Source organism: Somniosus microcephalus, chromosome 28 (genome assembly GCF_052327205.1).
Source record: "Somniosus microcephalus isolate GS21.2 chromosome 28, FLI_Smic_1.0, whole genome shotgun sequence".
Classification (NCBI taxonomy): domain Eukaryota; kingdom Metazoa; phylum Chordata; class Chondrichthyes; order Squaliformes; family Somniosidae; genus Somniosus; species Somniosus microcephalus.
The window spans coordinates 41039640-41056873 of record NC_141014.1 but is presented as its reverse complement, the minus strand read 5'-3'; the positions used below and the strand labels follow the sequence as shown (position 1 = coordinate 41056873).

At 49.4% G+C, this 17234-nt stretch overlaps 1 protein-coding gene across 4 annotated transcripts; it reads right to left on the bottom strand.

Annotated features, from left to right (window-relative positions):
* Positions 1–355: 355 nt before the first annotated feature.
* LOC147099655 (dynein axonemal light chain 4) lies at positions 356–16962 on the bottom strand. Of its 4 annotated transcripts, none has more exons than XM_085969008.1 (5): positions 16856–16962; positions 15310–15475; positions 12433–12519; positions 7662–7745; positions 356–1654 (listed from the first exon to the last, which is right to left on the bottom strand). In XM_085969008.1, the coding sequence occupies exons 3-5, from the start codon at positions 12499–12501 to the stop codon at positions 1490–1492; spliced, it is 318 nt and encodes a 105-aa protein (XP_085825134.1). In that variant the 5' UTR covers positions 12502–12519; positions 15310–15475; positions 16856–16962; the 3' UTR covers positions 356–1489. The 4 variants fall into 4 exon arrangements, with proteins under 4 accessions (XP_085825134.1, XP_085825136.1, XP_085825135.1 ...); XM_085969010.1 differs by having other exon boundaries at positions 15316–15475; XM_085969009.1 differs by having other exon boundaries at positions 15310–15489; positions 16856–16936.
* Positions 16963–17234: the final 272 nt, after the last annotated feature.

Genomic DNA, 17234 nt, shown 5'->3' with positions numbered 1-17234 from the left:
CACCCCCCATCGACCTGACACACACGTCCCACACACCCCCCCATCCACCTGACACACACGTCCCACACACCCCATCGACCTGACACACACGTCCCACACACCCCCCCATCGACCTGACACACACGTCCCACACCCCCCCCATCCACCTGACACACACGTCCCACACACCCCATCGACCTGACACACACGTCCCACACACACACCCATCCATCCAACACACAGGTATTTGAACAGCTTCTTGTTCAGAAAATATACAACTGTAAATTACATTTCAAACCGAGCTACTCGGAACACAAGCCTCCGAGACCAGGACATTTCCTCCCCCACCAAATCAATGTTTAAACTAACTGCAGAATGCACTTCAGAGTGTATTTTTTTAATTAAAAACCGTCAAGATACAAGTGAGAACATTTCTGTTACAACATTTTGAAAAGATTTTTTTTTTTTTTTTAAATGCAAACATTTCAAAACAAGTCAACCAAGGGTTTTGCCTGAAAGGCTTGCGGCGTTCCCATCCCCATCAACGGACCCGATAAAGGGTGAATCTGAACTGACTAGTGTTCTAATGCTGAAAGAGGCTGGACCCGCTGTCGTCTCCCCGACCCGCTGTCGTCTCCCCGACCCCCCTCTCGTCTCCCCGACCCGCTCTCGTCTCCCCGACCCCCCTCTCGTCTCCCCGACCCCCCTCTCGTCTCCCCGACCCCCCTCTCGTCTCCCCGACCCAGTTCCTCCTTCGTCTGGGTCTCTGTAAGTTGCATCAAAATAGAAGCGTGACAGAACCTCAGTTAAGTGCTGAAACCAGGAGGACTCGATAACCAGGGCTGGAGGCTTCCTTTTGCTGGTCAGGGTGTGTAAGGGAAGAATTCACTGCCGAACCTCCCATTGTATTCCGCCTTCACCCCTCTGCCTCCCCTACCACCGCCCCCCCGATACTGTCGGGATTCTCGGCCCAGGTCCACTTTAATCTAAAATGGTGGCTGCGGATTCAAAGCCAACACATCGGTGAAGCCAAGGCTCAGCTTCAGATGCCGTGGCAGGAAAATCCCTTCGGAAATTCATGCATGTTTGGCTGCCGTTTATTAGAAATAGGGTTTTTAAAAAGTGACTTAAGAAGGTTTTAGAGAGGTAGACCCTTGCTGTGGATTATTCACCTTGTTCATTTTCCAGCCACATTAACATAGGGCAGGAAGCCCTGTTTCAGCGATATCGTTCACTTCTGACCATTTTGTTTTTGTACTTTGTTTAAAAACAGGGGGGATAAAAATACTTTTAGTCCTTGTTCCGGGCACCAGCTGAAACCCCCAAGAAATGCTTTGAATCTCTTCAAAGAGCAGACGTTCTGTTTGCAGCATGTCCCTCCGCAGCGATTGGATTGAATCGGTGTCCTTTGTGCGGTTGGGTTCAAGAGACAAGTCCGGATCGGAGTGGGGGGGATGGGGGGAGGAGGAGGAGAATCAGCGTTGCTGTTTCACCTGCAGTTACTGTCGGGTTATGTGCACTTCCACACACACACAGCCATGTTGCCCCCGAAATACATGTACAGAATGTTCTTCATCTCGTGAGTGACTTCAAAGCCAAACCCTTCACCGACCACCACATGCCAGGAGGCCCCAAACTTCTTGTCCATCGTCTCTTTGATCATTTTGGCTGCGGTCTGCGGGAGAGAGAGAATAAGTTTGTTTTTTAAAAAAAAGGTGAGAAGTGGGGTTGCCCAACACAGAGGAAGCCAGTCTCGCTCGTCACCAAAATCAAGATGTTTTTAACAACACAATATGTGTCATAGAGTCATAACGGCACAGAAGGAGGCCATTCGGCCCATCGAGTCCGTGCCGGCTCTCTGTAGAGCAATCCAGTCAGTCCCATTCCCCCGCTCTATCCCCGTAGTCCTGCAAGTTTATTTCCCTCAAGTGCCTATCCAGTCTCCCCTTGAAAACATTGAATGTCTCCGCTTCCACCACTTCCGTCGGCAGCGAGTTCCAGGTCCTCACCACTCGCTGCGTAAAAATGTTTTTCCCTCACATCCCCCCCGTATCTCTTGCCCAAAACCTTAAATCTGTGTCCCCTAGTCCTTGTACCATCAACTAGTGGGAACAGCCTTTCCCCGTCTAGCCTATCCAAACCCGTCATAATCCTGTACACCTCTATCAAATCACCCCTCAACCTCCTTTGCTCTAATGAAAACAAATCCAGCTTCTCCAACCTGTCCTTGTAACTATGATCCCCTCCATCCCTGGAACCATTCTGGTAAATCTCCTCTGCACCCTCTCGAGGGCCTTCACATCCTTCCTAAAGTGTGGTGACCAGAACTGGACGCAATACTCCAGTTGTGGCCTAACCAGCGCTTTATAAAGGTTCAGCATAACTTCTCTACTTTTGTACTCAATACCTTTATTTATGAAACCCAGTAATTTGGGACGTGACGTGTAGTGTGCTCGGGAGGAATGGATGGCTTTGGACCTCTGGCTCCCAAAGCTCCTCACCTCGTGTCTGGGTCTGTTGTAGACTCATTGATAGAGATCGAGCGCTGTGATTGGTCAACAACTCCATTATCGTTGGATCGTGCGACTCCCAGGATGGGAGAAGGCGAACTAGATGGACCTGCGTCTATTTTTTGTCGAGCAATCCCGATGTTTAGCGTGCAGCAGAAGGCAGAGCCTGGTGTCCCCTTCACTGGCTTTGTTAAAAATTCATTCACGGGATGTGGGCGTCGCTGACAAAGCCAGCATTTATTGCCCAACGCTAACTGCCCTCGAGCAGGTGGTAGTGAGCCACCTTCCTGACAACAAAGTGGCTCGCTGGGCCATTTCAAAGAGCAGTTAAGAGTCAACCACATTGCTGTGGGTCTGGAGTCACATATAGGCCAGACCGGGTAAGGCCACTAATGAACCAGATGGGTTTTTACGACAATCCGGCAGTTTAATGGTCACCATTACTGATACTAGATTTTTATTCCAGATTTAATTAATTAACTGAATTTAAATTCCTCAGCTGACGTGGTGGGATCTGAACTCAGCTCTACTAGATCATTAGTCCAGGCCTCTGGATTACTAGTCCAGTGACAATCACTATGTTACCGTTCCCATTTCTATTAATTTATTCGTGGGATGTGGGCGTCGCTGGCAAGGCCGGCATTTATTGCCCATCCCTAATTGCCCTCGAGAAGGTGGCGGTGAGCCGCCTTCTTGAACCGCTGCAGTCCGTGTGGTGAAGGTGCTCCCACAGTGCTGTTAGGGAGGGAGTTCCAGGATTTTGACCCAGCGACGATGAAGGAACGGCCGATATACTTCTAAGTCAGGATGGCGTGTGACTTGGAGGGGAACTTGGAACTTGCACTCCATTGTGTAACCCAGCTGGTCTACAGTGACCCGACAGCACCCTGGACCCAAGAAACCGGGTCTGCTAATACACTTCCGCCAGTTTCAAGTAAATATAGGGAGCTGGCCTCACACATTCGGTCTCGGTCTCTGTATTAACAGCAGAGCCCAGCAGTACTACAGGGCCCGGCTCCTGATAGAGAGAAAGACACGCCAAGATTACTCTCCAGAATCCAGAAACTTGGCTCATTGAGTTGACATCACTTGGGTTGCCGGCCACAATACTGGATACTCCAGATCCCTCACCACAGACAGGCATTGCAGAGACTCACCGACTGGGCAGATGTTCAGCAGTTTGTGACAGAGTGAGTGATGCCTTTCCTCCGTGCATTACTTCCCAGGCCATTTATTCTAGTGGAACTGTACGAGTGGAGCACATATCCTCTTCCAAGTCACACACCATCTTGACTTGGAAATATATCGGCCATTCCTTCATCGTCGCTGGGTCAAAATCCTGGAACTCCCTCCCTAACAGCACTGTGGGAGCACCTTCACCACACGGACTGCAGCGGTTCAAGAAGACGGCTCACCACCACCTTCTCAGGGGCAATTAGGGATGGGCAATAAATGCTGGCCATGCCAGCGACACACACATCCCATGAACGAATAAAAAAAAAATCACTCGAGTGGCTAGGATATTGCCATACAGGCCACACGTATGGGAGAATGTAAAGTACAAGGCACAGTGACTCCACCCACCTCCCACCCCAATCATTCTGGAAAAGGCTGCCGTTCCTTCATCAACACCCTAAAACTCACAACGACCTCACCCCATCGTGGGAGCACCATCGCCACAAGAACTGTAAGCCTTCAAGGAGAAGGTCCACCACTCGCTTCTCCGGCATCAGGGATGGGCCAATTGATGCCACCTTGACAGCAGTACCCACATACAGCGAACATTGTTCACCCCCAGGTTTAGACAGAAAGAGGAACCGATACAAATAAAGCACAAGAGAGGAAGTGGTTTGGGAAGTGCAAACCAGTGCCATTTTAAAAAGGAGGGAGGCAGTGTTCTCTTTTCATAGGACCCAGAGAATAACCGGTCGTGCACGAGTCGGCAGGTGGAACCTTACAGCACAGACACATGAACACAAAGGACCAACTCATACCCCTTCCACTATATGCAAAACACACTATTTATTTCCTCTCTCCTCTTCAAAAAAGGGGCTGACTTTTGTTTGGGCACAGTTCCATGACCTCACACACATGGCTGTTCTTGCTGGGTGAGCCTAGACACAGTGAGCAGCGGCAGGCCACATCATCCTGCAGAGCCTCAGAGCAGACACAGACACACACAGACACACAGACAGACACACAGACACACAGACAGACACACAGACACACACACACACCACCCCCCCCCCCCGACTGACCCGAGGCTGGGGACTGAATATTCAGGGGTTTTTGACATTTCGGAAGGATAGGCAGAAAGGAAAAGAAGGTGGGGTAGCTCTGTTAATAAAGGATGAGACCAGTGCAGTGGTGAGGAATGATCTTGGCTCAGAAGATCAAGATGTAGAATCAGTTTGGGCGACGATAAGAAATAGTAAGGGAAAGAAGTCACTGGTGGGAGTAGTCTATAGGTCCCCTAACAGTAACTATACTGTAGGACAGAGTATAAATCAAGAAATAATGTAGGCTTGTAAGAAAGGTACTGTAATAATCATGGGCGATTTTAATCTTCATATAAATTGGGCAAATCAAATTGACAAGGGTAGCCTTGAGGACGAGTTCATAGAGTGTATTCAGGATGGTTCCTTAGAACAACCAGGGAACAGGCTATTTTAAATCTGGTAATGTGCAATGAGACAGGATTAATTAATGATCTCATAGTAAAGGATCCTCGAGGGAAGAGTGATCATAGCATGATAGAATTTCCAATTCAGTTTGAGGGTGATAAATTTGGGTCTGAAACTAGTGTCCTAAACTTAAATAAAGGCAATTACAAAGGTATGAAGACAGAGTTGGCTAAAGTGGACTGGGAAAATAGATTAAAGGGTAAGACAGTAGATAAGCAGTGGCAGACATTTAAGGAGATATTTCATAAATCTCAGCAAAGATTTATTCCAGTGAGAAAGAAAGGCTCTACAAGAAGGATGAACCATCCGTGGCTAACTAAGGAAGTTAAGGATGGAATCAAATTGAAAGAAAAGGCATACAATTTTGCGAAGATTAGTGGTAGGCCAGAGGATTGGGAAATCTTTAGAAACCAGCAAAGGATGACTAAAAAAATTATAAAGAGGGAGAAGATAGAGTATGAGAGTAAACTAGCAAATAATATAAAAACAGACAGTAAGAGCTTCTACAGGTATATAAAAAGGAAGAGAGTAGCTAAAGTAAATGTTGGTACCTTAGAGGATGAGACTGGGGAATTAATAATGGAAAACAGGGAAATGGCAGAGACTTTGAACAAATATTCTGCATCAGTCTTCACAGTAGAAGACACTAAAAGCATCCCAATAATAATAGATAATCAAGGGGCTATAGGGAGGGAGGTACTTAAAACAATCGCTATCACTAGAGAGAAAGTACTAGGCAAACTAAAGGCTGACAAGTCCCTTGGACCCGATGGCCTGCATCCTAGGGTCTTAAAAGAATTGGCTGCAGAGATAGTGGATGCATTGGTTGTAATCTGCCAAAATTCCCTGGATTCTGGAGAGGTCCCAGCTGATTGGAAAACCGCAAATGTAACGCCCCTATTCAAGAAAGGAGGGAGACGGAAAGCAGGAAACTATAGAGCAGTTAGCCTAACATCTGTCATTGGGAAAATGCTGGAATCCATTATTAAGGAAGTTATAGCAGGACATTTAGAAAATCATCATAAAACTATGTTGACTCTGCTTGATTATATGAAAGGGAAATCATGTTTGACAAATTTACTAGAGTTCTTTGAGGATGTAACGAGCAGGATGGATAAAGGGGAACCAGTAGATGTGTATTTGGATTTCCAGAAGGTATTTGATAAGGTGCCACATAAAAGGTTACTGCACAAGATAAGAGCTCATGGTGCTGGGGGTAATATATTAGCATGGATAGAGGATTGGCTAACTAACAGAAAACAGAGAGTCGGGATAAATGGGTCATTTTCTGGTTGGCAAACTGTAACTAGTGGGGTGCCACAGGGATCAGTGCTGGGGCCTCAACTATTTACAATCTATATTCATGACTTGGACGAAGGGACCGAGTGTAGTGTAGCCAAATTTGCTGACGATACAAAGATAGGTGGGAAAGCAAGTTGTGAGGAGGACACAGAGTCTGCAAAGCGATATAGATAGGTTACGTGAATTTGGCAGATGGGGTATAATGTGGGAAAATGTGAGGTTATCCACTTTGGTAGGAAGAATAAAAAAGCAAATTATTTAAATGGAGAGAGACTACAGAATGCTGCGGTACAGAGGGATCTGGGGGTCCTCGTACATGAAACACAAAGCGTTAGCATGCAGGTACAGCAAGTCATTAGGAAGGCAAATGGAATGTTGGCCTTTATTGCAAGAGGGATGGAGTATAAAAGTAGGGAAGTCTTGCTACAACTGTACAGGGTGCTGGTGAGACCACACCTGGAGTACTACGTACAGTGTTGGTCTCCTTATTTAAGGAGGGATATACTTGCATTGGAGGCAGTTCAGAGAAGGTTCACAAGGTTGATTCCCGAGATGAAAGGGTTGTCTTATGAAGTTTGAGCAGGTTGGGCCTATACTCATTGGAGTTTAGAAGAATGAGAGGGGATCTTATTGAAACATTTAAGATTCTGAAGGGGCTTGACAGGGTAGAAGCTGAGAGGATGTTTCCCCTCGTGGGGGAATCTAGAACTAGGGGGGGGGGGCATAGTTTCAGAATAAGGGGTCGCCCATTTAAAACGGAGATGAGGAGGAATTTCTTCTCTCAGAGGGTCGTGAACCTGTGGAATTCTCTACCCCAGAGAGCTGTGGAGGCGGAGTCATTGAATATATTCAAGGCGGAGATAGACAGAGTTTTGAACTACAGGGGAGTCGAGGGTTATGGGGAGAGAGCGGGAATGGAGTTGAGGCCAAGATCAGATTAGCCATGATCTAGTTGAATGGCGGAGCAGGCTCCAGGGGCCGAACGGCCGACTCCTGCTCCTATTTCTTATGTTTTTATATCAAACCCAGCATACTTTCCTGATCTGTGTGGCTTAGTATCACGTGTAGCAACACCTTTAGCAACTGAACTATCGAGGGAGCATCAACACGCACCGACAGAACAAGGCATCTCCACCTCACCCCCCACAATCCCGCTACACATGTATTGAGAGCAAGACACACTCACCTCATTGTTAGCCGAAAATTTCTCACAAGCTGTGACGCACAATTCCATTGTCTCGACTTTCATTTCCTCCGGCATATCACAATGCTGAAAACAGAAGACAGAGGCTAGGAAGCAGCTTCCACTGAACATAGGAACAGGAGGAGGCCATTCAGCCCCTCGAGCCTGCTCCGCCATTCAATGAGATCGTGGCTGATCTGCCACCTAACTCCATCCACCCGCCTTTGGCCCATATCTCTTAATACCTTTGGTTAACATAACCTATTAATCTCAGATTTAAAATTAACAATTGATCTAGCATCAGTTGCAGTTTGCGGAAGAGAGTTCCAAACTTCTACCACCCTTTGTGTGTAGAAGTGTTTCCTAATTTCACTCCTGAAAGGTCTGGCTGTAATTTTTAGACTCTGTCCCCAGTCCTAGAATCCCCAACCAGTGGAAATAGTTTCTCTCTATCCACCCTATCTGTTCCCCTTAATATCCTGAAAACTTCGATCAGATCACCCCTTAACCTTCTAAATTCCAGGGAATACGACCCTGAAGGAAGAACTCTGTGTTTAACATACACTCCAATGTGGTGTGGAGCTCACAATTAACTGGCGTACGTTTCCCGTCCTTTAAAAATACAGGAGCAATTTACACAGAAACTTTTAGCTTTTGTGAATTTATTAGGATGGAGGTTAGTCCTGGTTTACGAAATAACTTTCTAACATTTGACACTCTGCGTTCAACACCGCAAGCAGTCAAGCTCCCGCTACTTTGCCCCAACAATGTTCTTCAGCCCAATCTCTCGAGTGCATTGCTGCAATATCCTCCCCCCATTTCACACGCCTCTCTGAAGGAGATTGCCTATTTGAGTGAAATTAGGGGCAATTTGCACTATGGGTATATACCCATTTTGAACTGGATCCGAGACTTCCCAAACTCATTCCACACAGGACTAGCAAAATTAATGGGACTGAAAGTCGCTAAATCTCAAGGACTGGATGACCTACATCCTAGGGTTTTGAAAGAGGTGGCCATTGGGATAGTGGACGCATTGGTTGTCATCTTCCAAAATTCTATAGATTCTGGAACGGTTCCTGCAGATTAGAGGATAGCAAATGTAACCCTGCTATTTAAGAAAGGAGGGAAGAGAGAAAACGGGGAACAACAGACCTGTTAGCCTCACATCAGTAGTTGGGAAAATGCTGGAATCTATTATAAAGGATGCAATAACTGGGCACTTAGAAACTAATAGTAAGATTGGGCAGAGTCAACATGGATTTATGAAAGGGAAATCCTGTTTGACAAACCTATTGGAGTTCTTTGAGGATGTAACTAGTGGAGTAGACAAAGGGGAACCAGTAGATGTGGTGTATTTGGATTTTCAGAAGGCCTTCGATAAGATCCCACGCAAGAGGTTGGTGAACAAAATTAGGACACATGGAATTGGGGGTAATATACTAGCATGGATTGAGAATTGGTTAACAGACAGAAAACAAAGAGTAGGGATAAACGGGTCTCTTTCAGGATGGCAGGCTGTGACTAGTGGGGTACTGCAAGGATCGGTGCTTGGGCCCCAGCTATTCACAATCTATATCAATGATTTGGATGAGGGGACTAAATGTAACATTTCCAAATTTGCTGATGATACAAAGCTAGGTGGCAGTGTCAGTTGTGAAGAGGATGTGAAGAGGCTTCAAGGGGATCTCGACAGGCTCAGTGAGTGGGCGAGAACATGGCAGATGGATTATAATGTGGATAAATGTGAAGTTTGGTAGAAAAAACAGAAAGGTAGAGTATTTCCTAAATGGTGAAAGATTGGGGAATGCAGATGCTCAAAGGGACCTGGGTGTCCTTGTACATGAGTCACTGAAAGTGAATGTGCAGATGTAGCAAGCCAATAGGAAGGCAAATGGTATGCTGGCCTTCATTACAAGAGGATTTGAGTACAGGAGTAAAGAAGTCTTACTCCAATTATATAGGGCCTTGGTGAGACCACACCTGGAGTACTGTGTACAATTTTGGTCTCCTTACCTAAGGAAGGATATACTTGCCATAGAGGGAGTGCAACGAAGGTTCACGAGATTGATTCCTGGGATGGCAGGACTGTCGTATGAGAAGAGATTGAGTAAACTAGGCCTGTATTCTCTTGAATTCAGAAGAATGAGAGGGGATCTCGTTGAAGCATACAAAGTTATTACAGGGCTTGATAGGATGGATGCTGGGAGAATGTTTCCCTTAGCTGGGGAGTCTAGAACCAGGGGCCACAGGCTCAGGATAAAGGGTCGGCCATTCAGGACTGAGATGAGAAGAAATTTCTTCACACAGAGGGTGGTGAATCTTTGGAATTCTCTACCCCAGAGGGCTGTGGAGGCTCAGTCATTGAGTATATTCAAGACAGAAGTCGATAAGATTTCTGACTAGTAAGGGCATCAAGGGATATGGCGATAGGGCCGGTGAATGGAGTTGAGGCAGAAGATCAGCCATGATCTCATTGAATGGCGGAGCAGGCTCGAAGGGTCGAATGGCCGACTCCTGCTCCTATTTTTACGTTCTTATGTTCCCACAGCTAGCACACCAGGTTATTAAGTGCATAAATATCCTTCATAATTTGGATTCATAATTTTTCACAGGACGAGAGGACATGGTGACAGAATTTGGGCTATTTAACACAAAGCACCCCAGGAGCTTGCTAAAGATCTTGTGGGGCCGAAAGTAAAACCCTTGTGTGACTGTTGGCTTTAACGGGTTAGATGTTTGTGAGCCTTTTTAAATTCAAGAAATGACGGGTTAGATCAGAATCGCACAAGTTCAATAACCTGAAATCTACAGCGTTAAAACGGTGTAAATCACAGAGAGAGGGTCTGACATTATCAGTGCAGGAGGCTAGTAATAGAAACAGCATCAATGGCATTAACCACTAGCTCGTGTGTGTAAGTGAAGGTGAAGGTTCCCCCGACAGCCCCGGTCAGCCTGTCCACAACAACATTATACCTCGTCTGCAACACTTATTGGGACAGATTCTAACGCACCTGCCTTTCCACAGGTACGTAGCCAAAGGGGCTTTGTGGTTTGAAAATGAGGCGATTTAATGGTGCGGCCACAGGCACGGCAACAAGGACAGTAGCTCAGACTGAACAGGAAAAGATCGATTAGGACCCTTTTTCCACAGACCACCTATTCAGTCACCATAGGGTAGAAAGCTCCAATCAGTCAAGTGGCCTTAATGCACTGGTACTATATTCCCGTCTGCTATTTTTACACAGGCGTTAACCTGTTTAAAATAAATTTAAAAGTTGCAGAGAGGAATATAGTCCCAGTGTATTAAGCGTCGGATTGCAAACATCTCCAATCAGAATTTCTAACCTCAATTCACTCTCTCGCCGGAATCACATCCATCAATCTCTTGGACCCTTCCCGCCACAACCATCAGCCTTTGGATAAAAAGGATTCACTGGACTCGTTCCTAAATTTTCCCAGCATCTGATCTCAACTACCTTGGAACCGTTTCCCCTGGACCGGACGAGACTTTGGGGGGGCGGGGGAGGATGGTGCGTGGGTTTGCACGAGAACGGACCAGTCAGTCAGCTTGTAACCTGGCCACAGAGCTCGGCGAGGACAATCGGCCAAACATGGCTCAATTCCACCCGTGACCAATGATTGACAACAATGACTGACCACTCAGCAGATAAACAGATCTGTGGGTGGGGCAAAGGCTCATCAAGGCCATTTACTGATGGTCCTCAGATCTGCCCCGTGGCAGTAGGTGTGAACGAATCATCTTATTCAAACCATTGCAGCTCTCTGGCTTAAATCATAGAATCATAGAATGGTTACAGCACAGAAGGAGGCCCTTCGGCCCGTCGAGCCCGTGCCGGCTCTCTGCAAGAGCACTTCAGCTAGTCCTACTCCCCCGTCCTTTCCCCATAGCCCTGCAAATTCTTCTCCTTCAGGTACTTATCCAATTCCCTTTTGAAAGCCTTGATTGAATCTGCCTCCACCACCCTTTCAGGCAGTGCATTCCAGATCCTAACCATTCGCTGTGTAAAAAGTTTCCCCTCACGTCGCCTTTGGTTCTTTTGCCAATCACCTTAAATCTGTGTCCTCTGGTTCTCGACCCTTCCGCCAATGGGAACAGTTTCTCTCTATCTACTCTGTCTAGACCCCTCATGATTTTGAATACCTCTATCAAATCTCCCCTTAACCTTCTCTGCTCCAAGGAGAGCAACCCCAGCTTCTCCAGTCTCTCCACATAACTGAAGTCCCTCATCCCTGGAATCATTCTTGCAAATCTTTTCTGCACCCTCTCCAAGACCTTCACATCCTTCCTAGTGTGGTGCCCAGAATTGGACACAGTACTCCAGTTGAGGCCGAACCAGCTTATGACACCATCTAAATCTGTCAAGTCATTATTCCAAGTTTAAAATTAAACTCAAATTTGTATTTTATGGCATGAAAGTATGAGTTGATTAAATAATGAACTTTCCAGCTACTGTCTGTTAAACAGGTGCGGAGGCCAGACCTTGGTAAGATTGAGGAGCGGTAAACTGACCTGGAGGGTGTAATTGGGGACCCTGTCTAGTGCAAGGAGCCCTGCTTCAGCAAGGTCAAGCTCTGGTCTGGGTGTGGACAGCTCCACTCAAGCACCAACACTGCTGGGAGGCAGCTCCACAAGCGGAGGCAACACGTGACGCTTAGACTGCCCCCTCCCCCCCGAGCTGGGTTGAACTGAATGGATTCTCTCACCCCCAACCGGGGAGGGGGGTTGCAAGCAGTTTGATCGGAAACTCACCCGGACGATGGGGAAGGTTTGAATGCGCCTGGAATCTGCATCTTCCTTCTTTCCCTCGGGCTCTGCCATTACACATAAACTCTACCCCTTTTAGGAAAAAAAAAGTTGTTAATACAGTATTCCCATTTCAAAAGGACGATCACATTAAAACTCTACCGATTCTGGATTCTTTCTCAGTCCTTCTAACCACACTGCTCCTATGATCAAATATCCTTCGCCTTTAAGTAGGAGGACAGGACGGGAATGTTTGACACTCGATAGTTAATACCAATCCCGGAGGAGAGACCACAGTATGTTGGCTGCCTCTAATCAGGGGATCAAAGGTACAAAGGCTCATTGTTGTATGAAAGAACAGTCTCCAAGGAAACTGCTTCAATGAATTCATTCCCTTGGTGCCGAGTCCGTCCCATTCCGGAACAACCAAACAGGTGCAAGTCTTGGGAGGAGAAGACCCATAGAGACCAGCGACAAAAACACATCACTGGCCCGAGCGGTCAGTCCGCCCACCGACACAGCTAGCGAGAGGTCAGTCCACCCACCGACACGGCCAGCGAGCGGTCAGTCCGCCCACCGACACAGCTAGCGAGAGGTCAGTCCACCCACCGACACGGCCAGCGAGAGGTCAGTCCACCCACCGACACGGCCAGCGAGCGGTCAGTCCACCCACCGACACGGCCAGCGAGCGGTCAGTCCACCCACCGACACGGCCAGCGAGCGGTCAGTCCACCCACCGACACGGCCAGCGAGGGGTCAGTCCACCCACCAACACTGCCAGCGAGCGGTCAGTCCGCCCACCGGCACGGAGAGCGAGCGGTCAGTCCGCCCACCGACACTGCCAGCGAGCGGTCAGTCCGCCCACCGGCACGGCCAGCGAGGGGTCAGTCCACCCACCGACACTGCCAGCGAGCGGTCAGTCCACCCACCGACACTGGCCCGAGCGGTCAGTCCGCCCACCGACACTGCCAGCGAGCGGTCAGTCCGCCGACCGGCACGGCCAGCGAGGGGTCAGTCCGCCCACCGACACGGCCAGCGAGGGGTCAGTCCACCCACCGACACTGGCCCGAGCGGTCAGTCCGCCCACCGACACGGCCAGCGAGGGGTCAGTCCGCCCACCGACACTGCCAGCGAGCGGTCAGTCCGCCCACCGACACTGCCAGCAAGCGGTCAGTCCGCCCACCGGCACGGAGAGCGAGCGGTCAGTCCGCCCACCGACACGGCCAGCGAGGGGTCAGTCCACCCACCGACACTGGCCCGAGCGGTCAGTCCGCCCACCGACACTGCCAGCAAGCGGTCAGTCCGCCCACCGGCACAGCCAGCGAGCAGTCAGTCCGCCCACCGACACGGCCAGCAAGGGATCAGTCCGCCCACCGGCACGGCCAGCGAGCAGTCAGTCCGCCCACCGACACGGCCAGCAAGGGATCAGTCCACCCACCGGCACGGCCAGCGAGCAGTCAGTCCACCCACCGACACGGCCAGTGACAGGTCAGTCCGCCAACCGACATGGCCAGCAAGCGGTCAGTCCGCCCACCGGCACGGAGAGCGAGCGGTCAGTCCGCCCACCGACACGGCCAGCGAGCGGTCAGTGCACCCACCGGCACAGCCAGCGAGCGGTCAGTCCGTTCACCGACACGGCCAGCAAGCGGTCAGTCCGTTCACCGACACGGCCAGCGAGCGGTCAGTCCGTTCACCGACACGGCCAGCGAGCGGTCAGTCCGCCCACCGACATGGAGAGCGAGCGGTCAGTCCATCCACCGACACGGCCAGCGAGCGGTCAGTCCGCCCACCGACACGGCCAGCGAGCGGTCAGTCCGTCCACCGACACGACCAGCAAGCGGTCAGTCCACCCACCGACACGGCCAGCGAGCGGTCAGTCCAACAACCAGCACAGCCAGTGAGCGGTCAGACATCGTTGACGTATTCTACTTTCCCCCCACAATGGACAATTTGCCATCAGGGACAAAATCCCTTTGATCGAGGGTGTAGGTGTCTCCGGTAGAACTGGTGCATCTCATTACAGTGTCTCCAAAAGCTGCTCCTGCCATCGGAGGCAGCCCTTTGAGGCAAAGTGTATAAAACGCGGTACCTAGGCCGAGTGGCGCAGCACCGGGATTGGATCGCTGGCTGGACAAAGCGGAGGATAACTGCAGCGTTCCCTCCCACAGTCAAGTGGAGATCAACCAACTCAACGCGCACCATGGATGGAACCCGGCCCTTTCTGCTGTGGGGCTCAGCGTCCCACCAGACAGAGCGTCTACTCACCGAGACATGGAGGGAGCAACACACAGCCCTTTTGTATAGAGCTTATTATTAGGAACTTTGAGGCAATGGAATAGAGCATATTGCTTCTAATGAAACCAGTCAGGGTACAAACAGGATGGACTGTCTGCCACAGTCAAACAGCTGCCAAAAATCACAATGGATTCACAACGGCCACTTGGGTGAGCTTCAGAAAGGTGTCGAGCATCTATGGAACCACAGTCCAGCAACAGAGGGGAAGATATTCTCCTAAACTCGTGAGCCTATCCACTGTATGACATGGCCCATGAGCCTCAATAAGACCTGTAGGTGAGGAATATGCTGCCATGTGGAAAGCAAGCTTAGCAACATAACTAAACCAAAAACCCTCATTCCTAAACCCTTAGATCTGAACACACTTTGCTTCCTGTTCTATGTACTGCACGGTGTTTGATCAGAACTTAAAAGTTCGACGCCACAGATTAAAGGGATGTCAAAACCTGAAGGCATTACAAGGATCACGGTGTACAGAGGGAGCATTTGCAATTCCCCACACCCATAATTTAATGCTCAATAATCTGCAACAAACTTTTAATTAAACTGAAATCATTTGGTAGCGCTCAGTATCACACAGGACCGTACATTTACCAGATGGAGCATCAGAATGAAGTAGGATTTGTTTCCACAGACCAGGGATCCAACCTGGGACCGTCCTGGTCTCAGTACCACACCAGGCAATTCATTCACCCACTGAGCTCTGGAAGGAGGCGGGTTCTACATTTCACCGGTCTCCCCGGTCTAGATTTAACTGAAACAAAGGAACTTTATTTCATGTTAAAAAGTGATCAGCTCCTCTTCTTAAAACAAAAGCAATCCCCTCCAAGTCCCACTGAAAGAAACCAAGAATCCAACAGACATTACTGAACTACCTCGCCCAACGTAAACAGTACAGACCGGACAGGTTTCCAACAAATGTGTTCCATTCTATCCTCCATACACTGCCTCGTGCTAGGGTACCCTCTTCACATTCGCTCGGTGGGAATCTAAACACTGTTAGCAGAATGTTCAACAGCAGAGGGTGTCGCGCCCAAGTCCAACGCTGTTCCCACCAGATGTCACATACACATCACTGCCCAGAAAATCCGGATTGATCTTTCCCCTGCCCCCAACCCAGGGGCCACTAAACCAGCTCTAAACCCCCCACTGCCCCAGCTGAAATCAGCTAACAGCACAGAGCGAGGGACGAAACCGGAGACTTCCTCATCTATGTCGTCGTTAATGACAACAACTTGTATTTCTATAGCGCCTTTACCGTAGTAAAACATCCCAAGGCGCTTCACAGGAGCGTAATCAGACATGGTTTGACACTGAGCCACATAAGGAGATATTAGGACAGGTGACCAAAAGCTTGGTCAAAGAGGGAGGTTTTAAGGAGCGTCTTAAAGGAGGAGAGAGAGGCGGAGAGGTTTAGGGAGGGAATTCCAGAGTTTAAGGTCCAGGCAGCTGAAGGCACGGCCGCCAATGGTGGAGCGATGGAAATCGGGGGACACTCAAGAGGTCAGAATTAGAGAAGCGCTGATATCTCGGGGGGTTGTAGGGCTGGAGAAGGTTACAGAGATAGGGAGGGGTGAGGCCGTGGAGGGATTTGAAAACAAAGGTGAGAATTTTAAAATCGAGGCGTTGCTCAACCAGGAGCCAATGGAGGTCAGCTGCCTGGGCCCCGAGCTCTGGAATTCCCTCCCTAACCCTCTCCGCCTCTCCTTCCTCCTTTACGACGCTGCTTAAGACTGACCTCTTTAACCGAGCTTCTGCTCACCTGCCCGAATATCCCCTTATGTGGCTCGGTGTCAAATTTCCTGTCTTATAACGCTCCTGTGAAACGCCGCGAAATGTTTTACTACATTAGAGGCGCTATATAAATGCAAGTTGTTGTAAAGTGCTTTGGCAGGTCCTGCTGTGGGGAAAGGCCCTGTAGAAACACAAGTCTTTTCTTACTTTAAGGGATATGGGGGTGGGTGGATTGGAGTTAGGGGGGCTAGATGGGCCATGACCTCATTGAGTAGGGGGAACATGCTCGAGGGGCTGAATGGCCTCCTCCTGTTAAACCTCCAATTGGCCCTCGCTGCCCTGAGGAGACCAAGCCCAGCCTCTGCCATCTACTGCATTGAGGCCCCCGAGCAACACTCACCTACTCCGGGGCCGCGCTGCCTCTGCGGCCGTTGTTAGGGACAGAATCCGGGGCCTAGTAACCGCAGCCGCCGGAGGTCCCGCCCCATCCCCCAGAGATGATTGGCTGCACCATCTCCACTCCGGCCTCTGATTGGTTAGAGCGCATGCCTGTCAAACACGCCGTTGCGAGGCGGAGCAAAAAGTCCCGCCTTCCTCCAAAATGGATTGGCTGCACCATCTCCACTCCGGCCTCTGATTGGTTTGACCACCTGCCACTCAAAACGCCATTGGGGGCGGAGCCTAACGTCCCGCCTCCTCTACATGCGATTGGCTGCACCACCTCCGTCCGGCCTCTGATTGGTCAGAGTGCCTGCGTGTCAAACCAGCCGTTGCTCGGC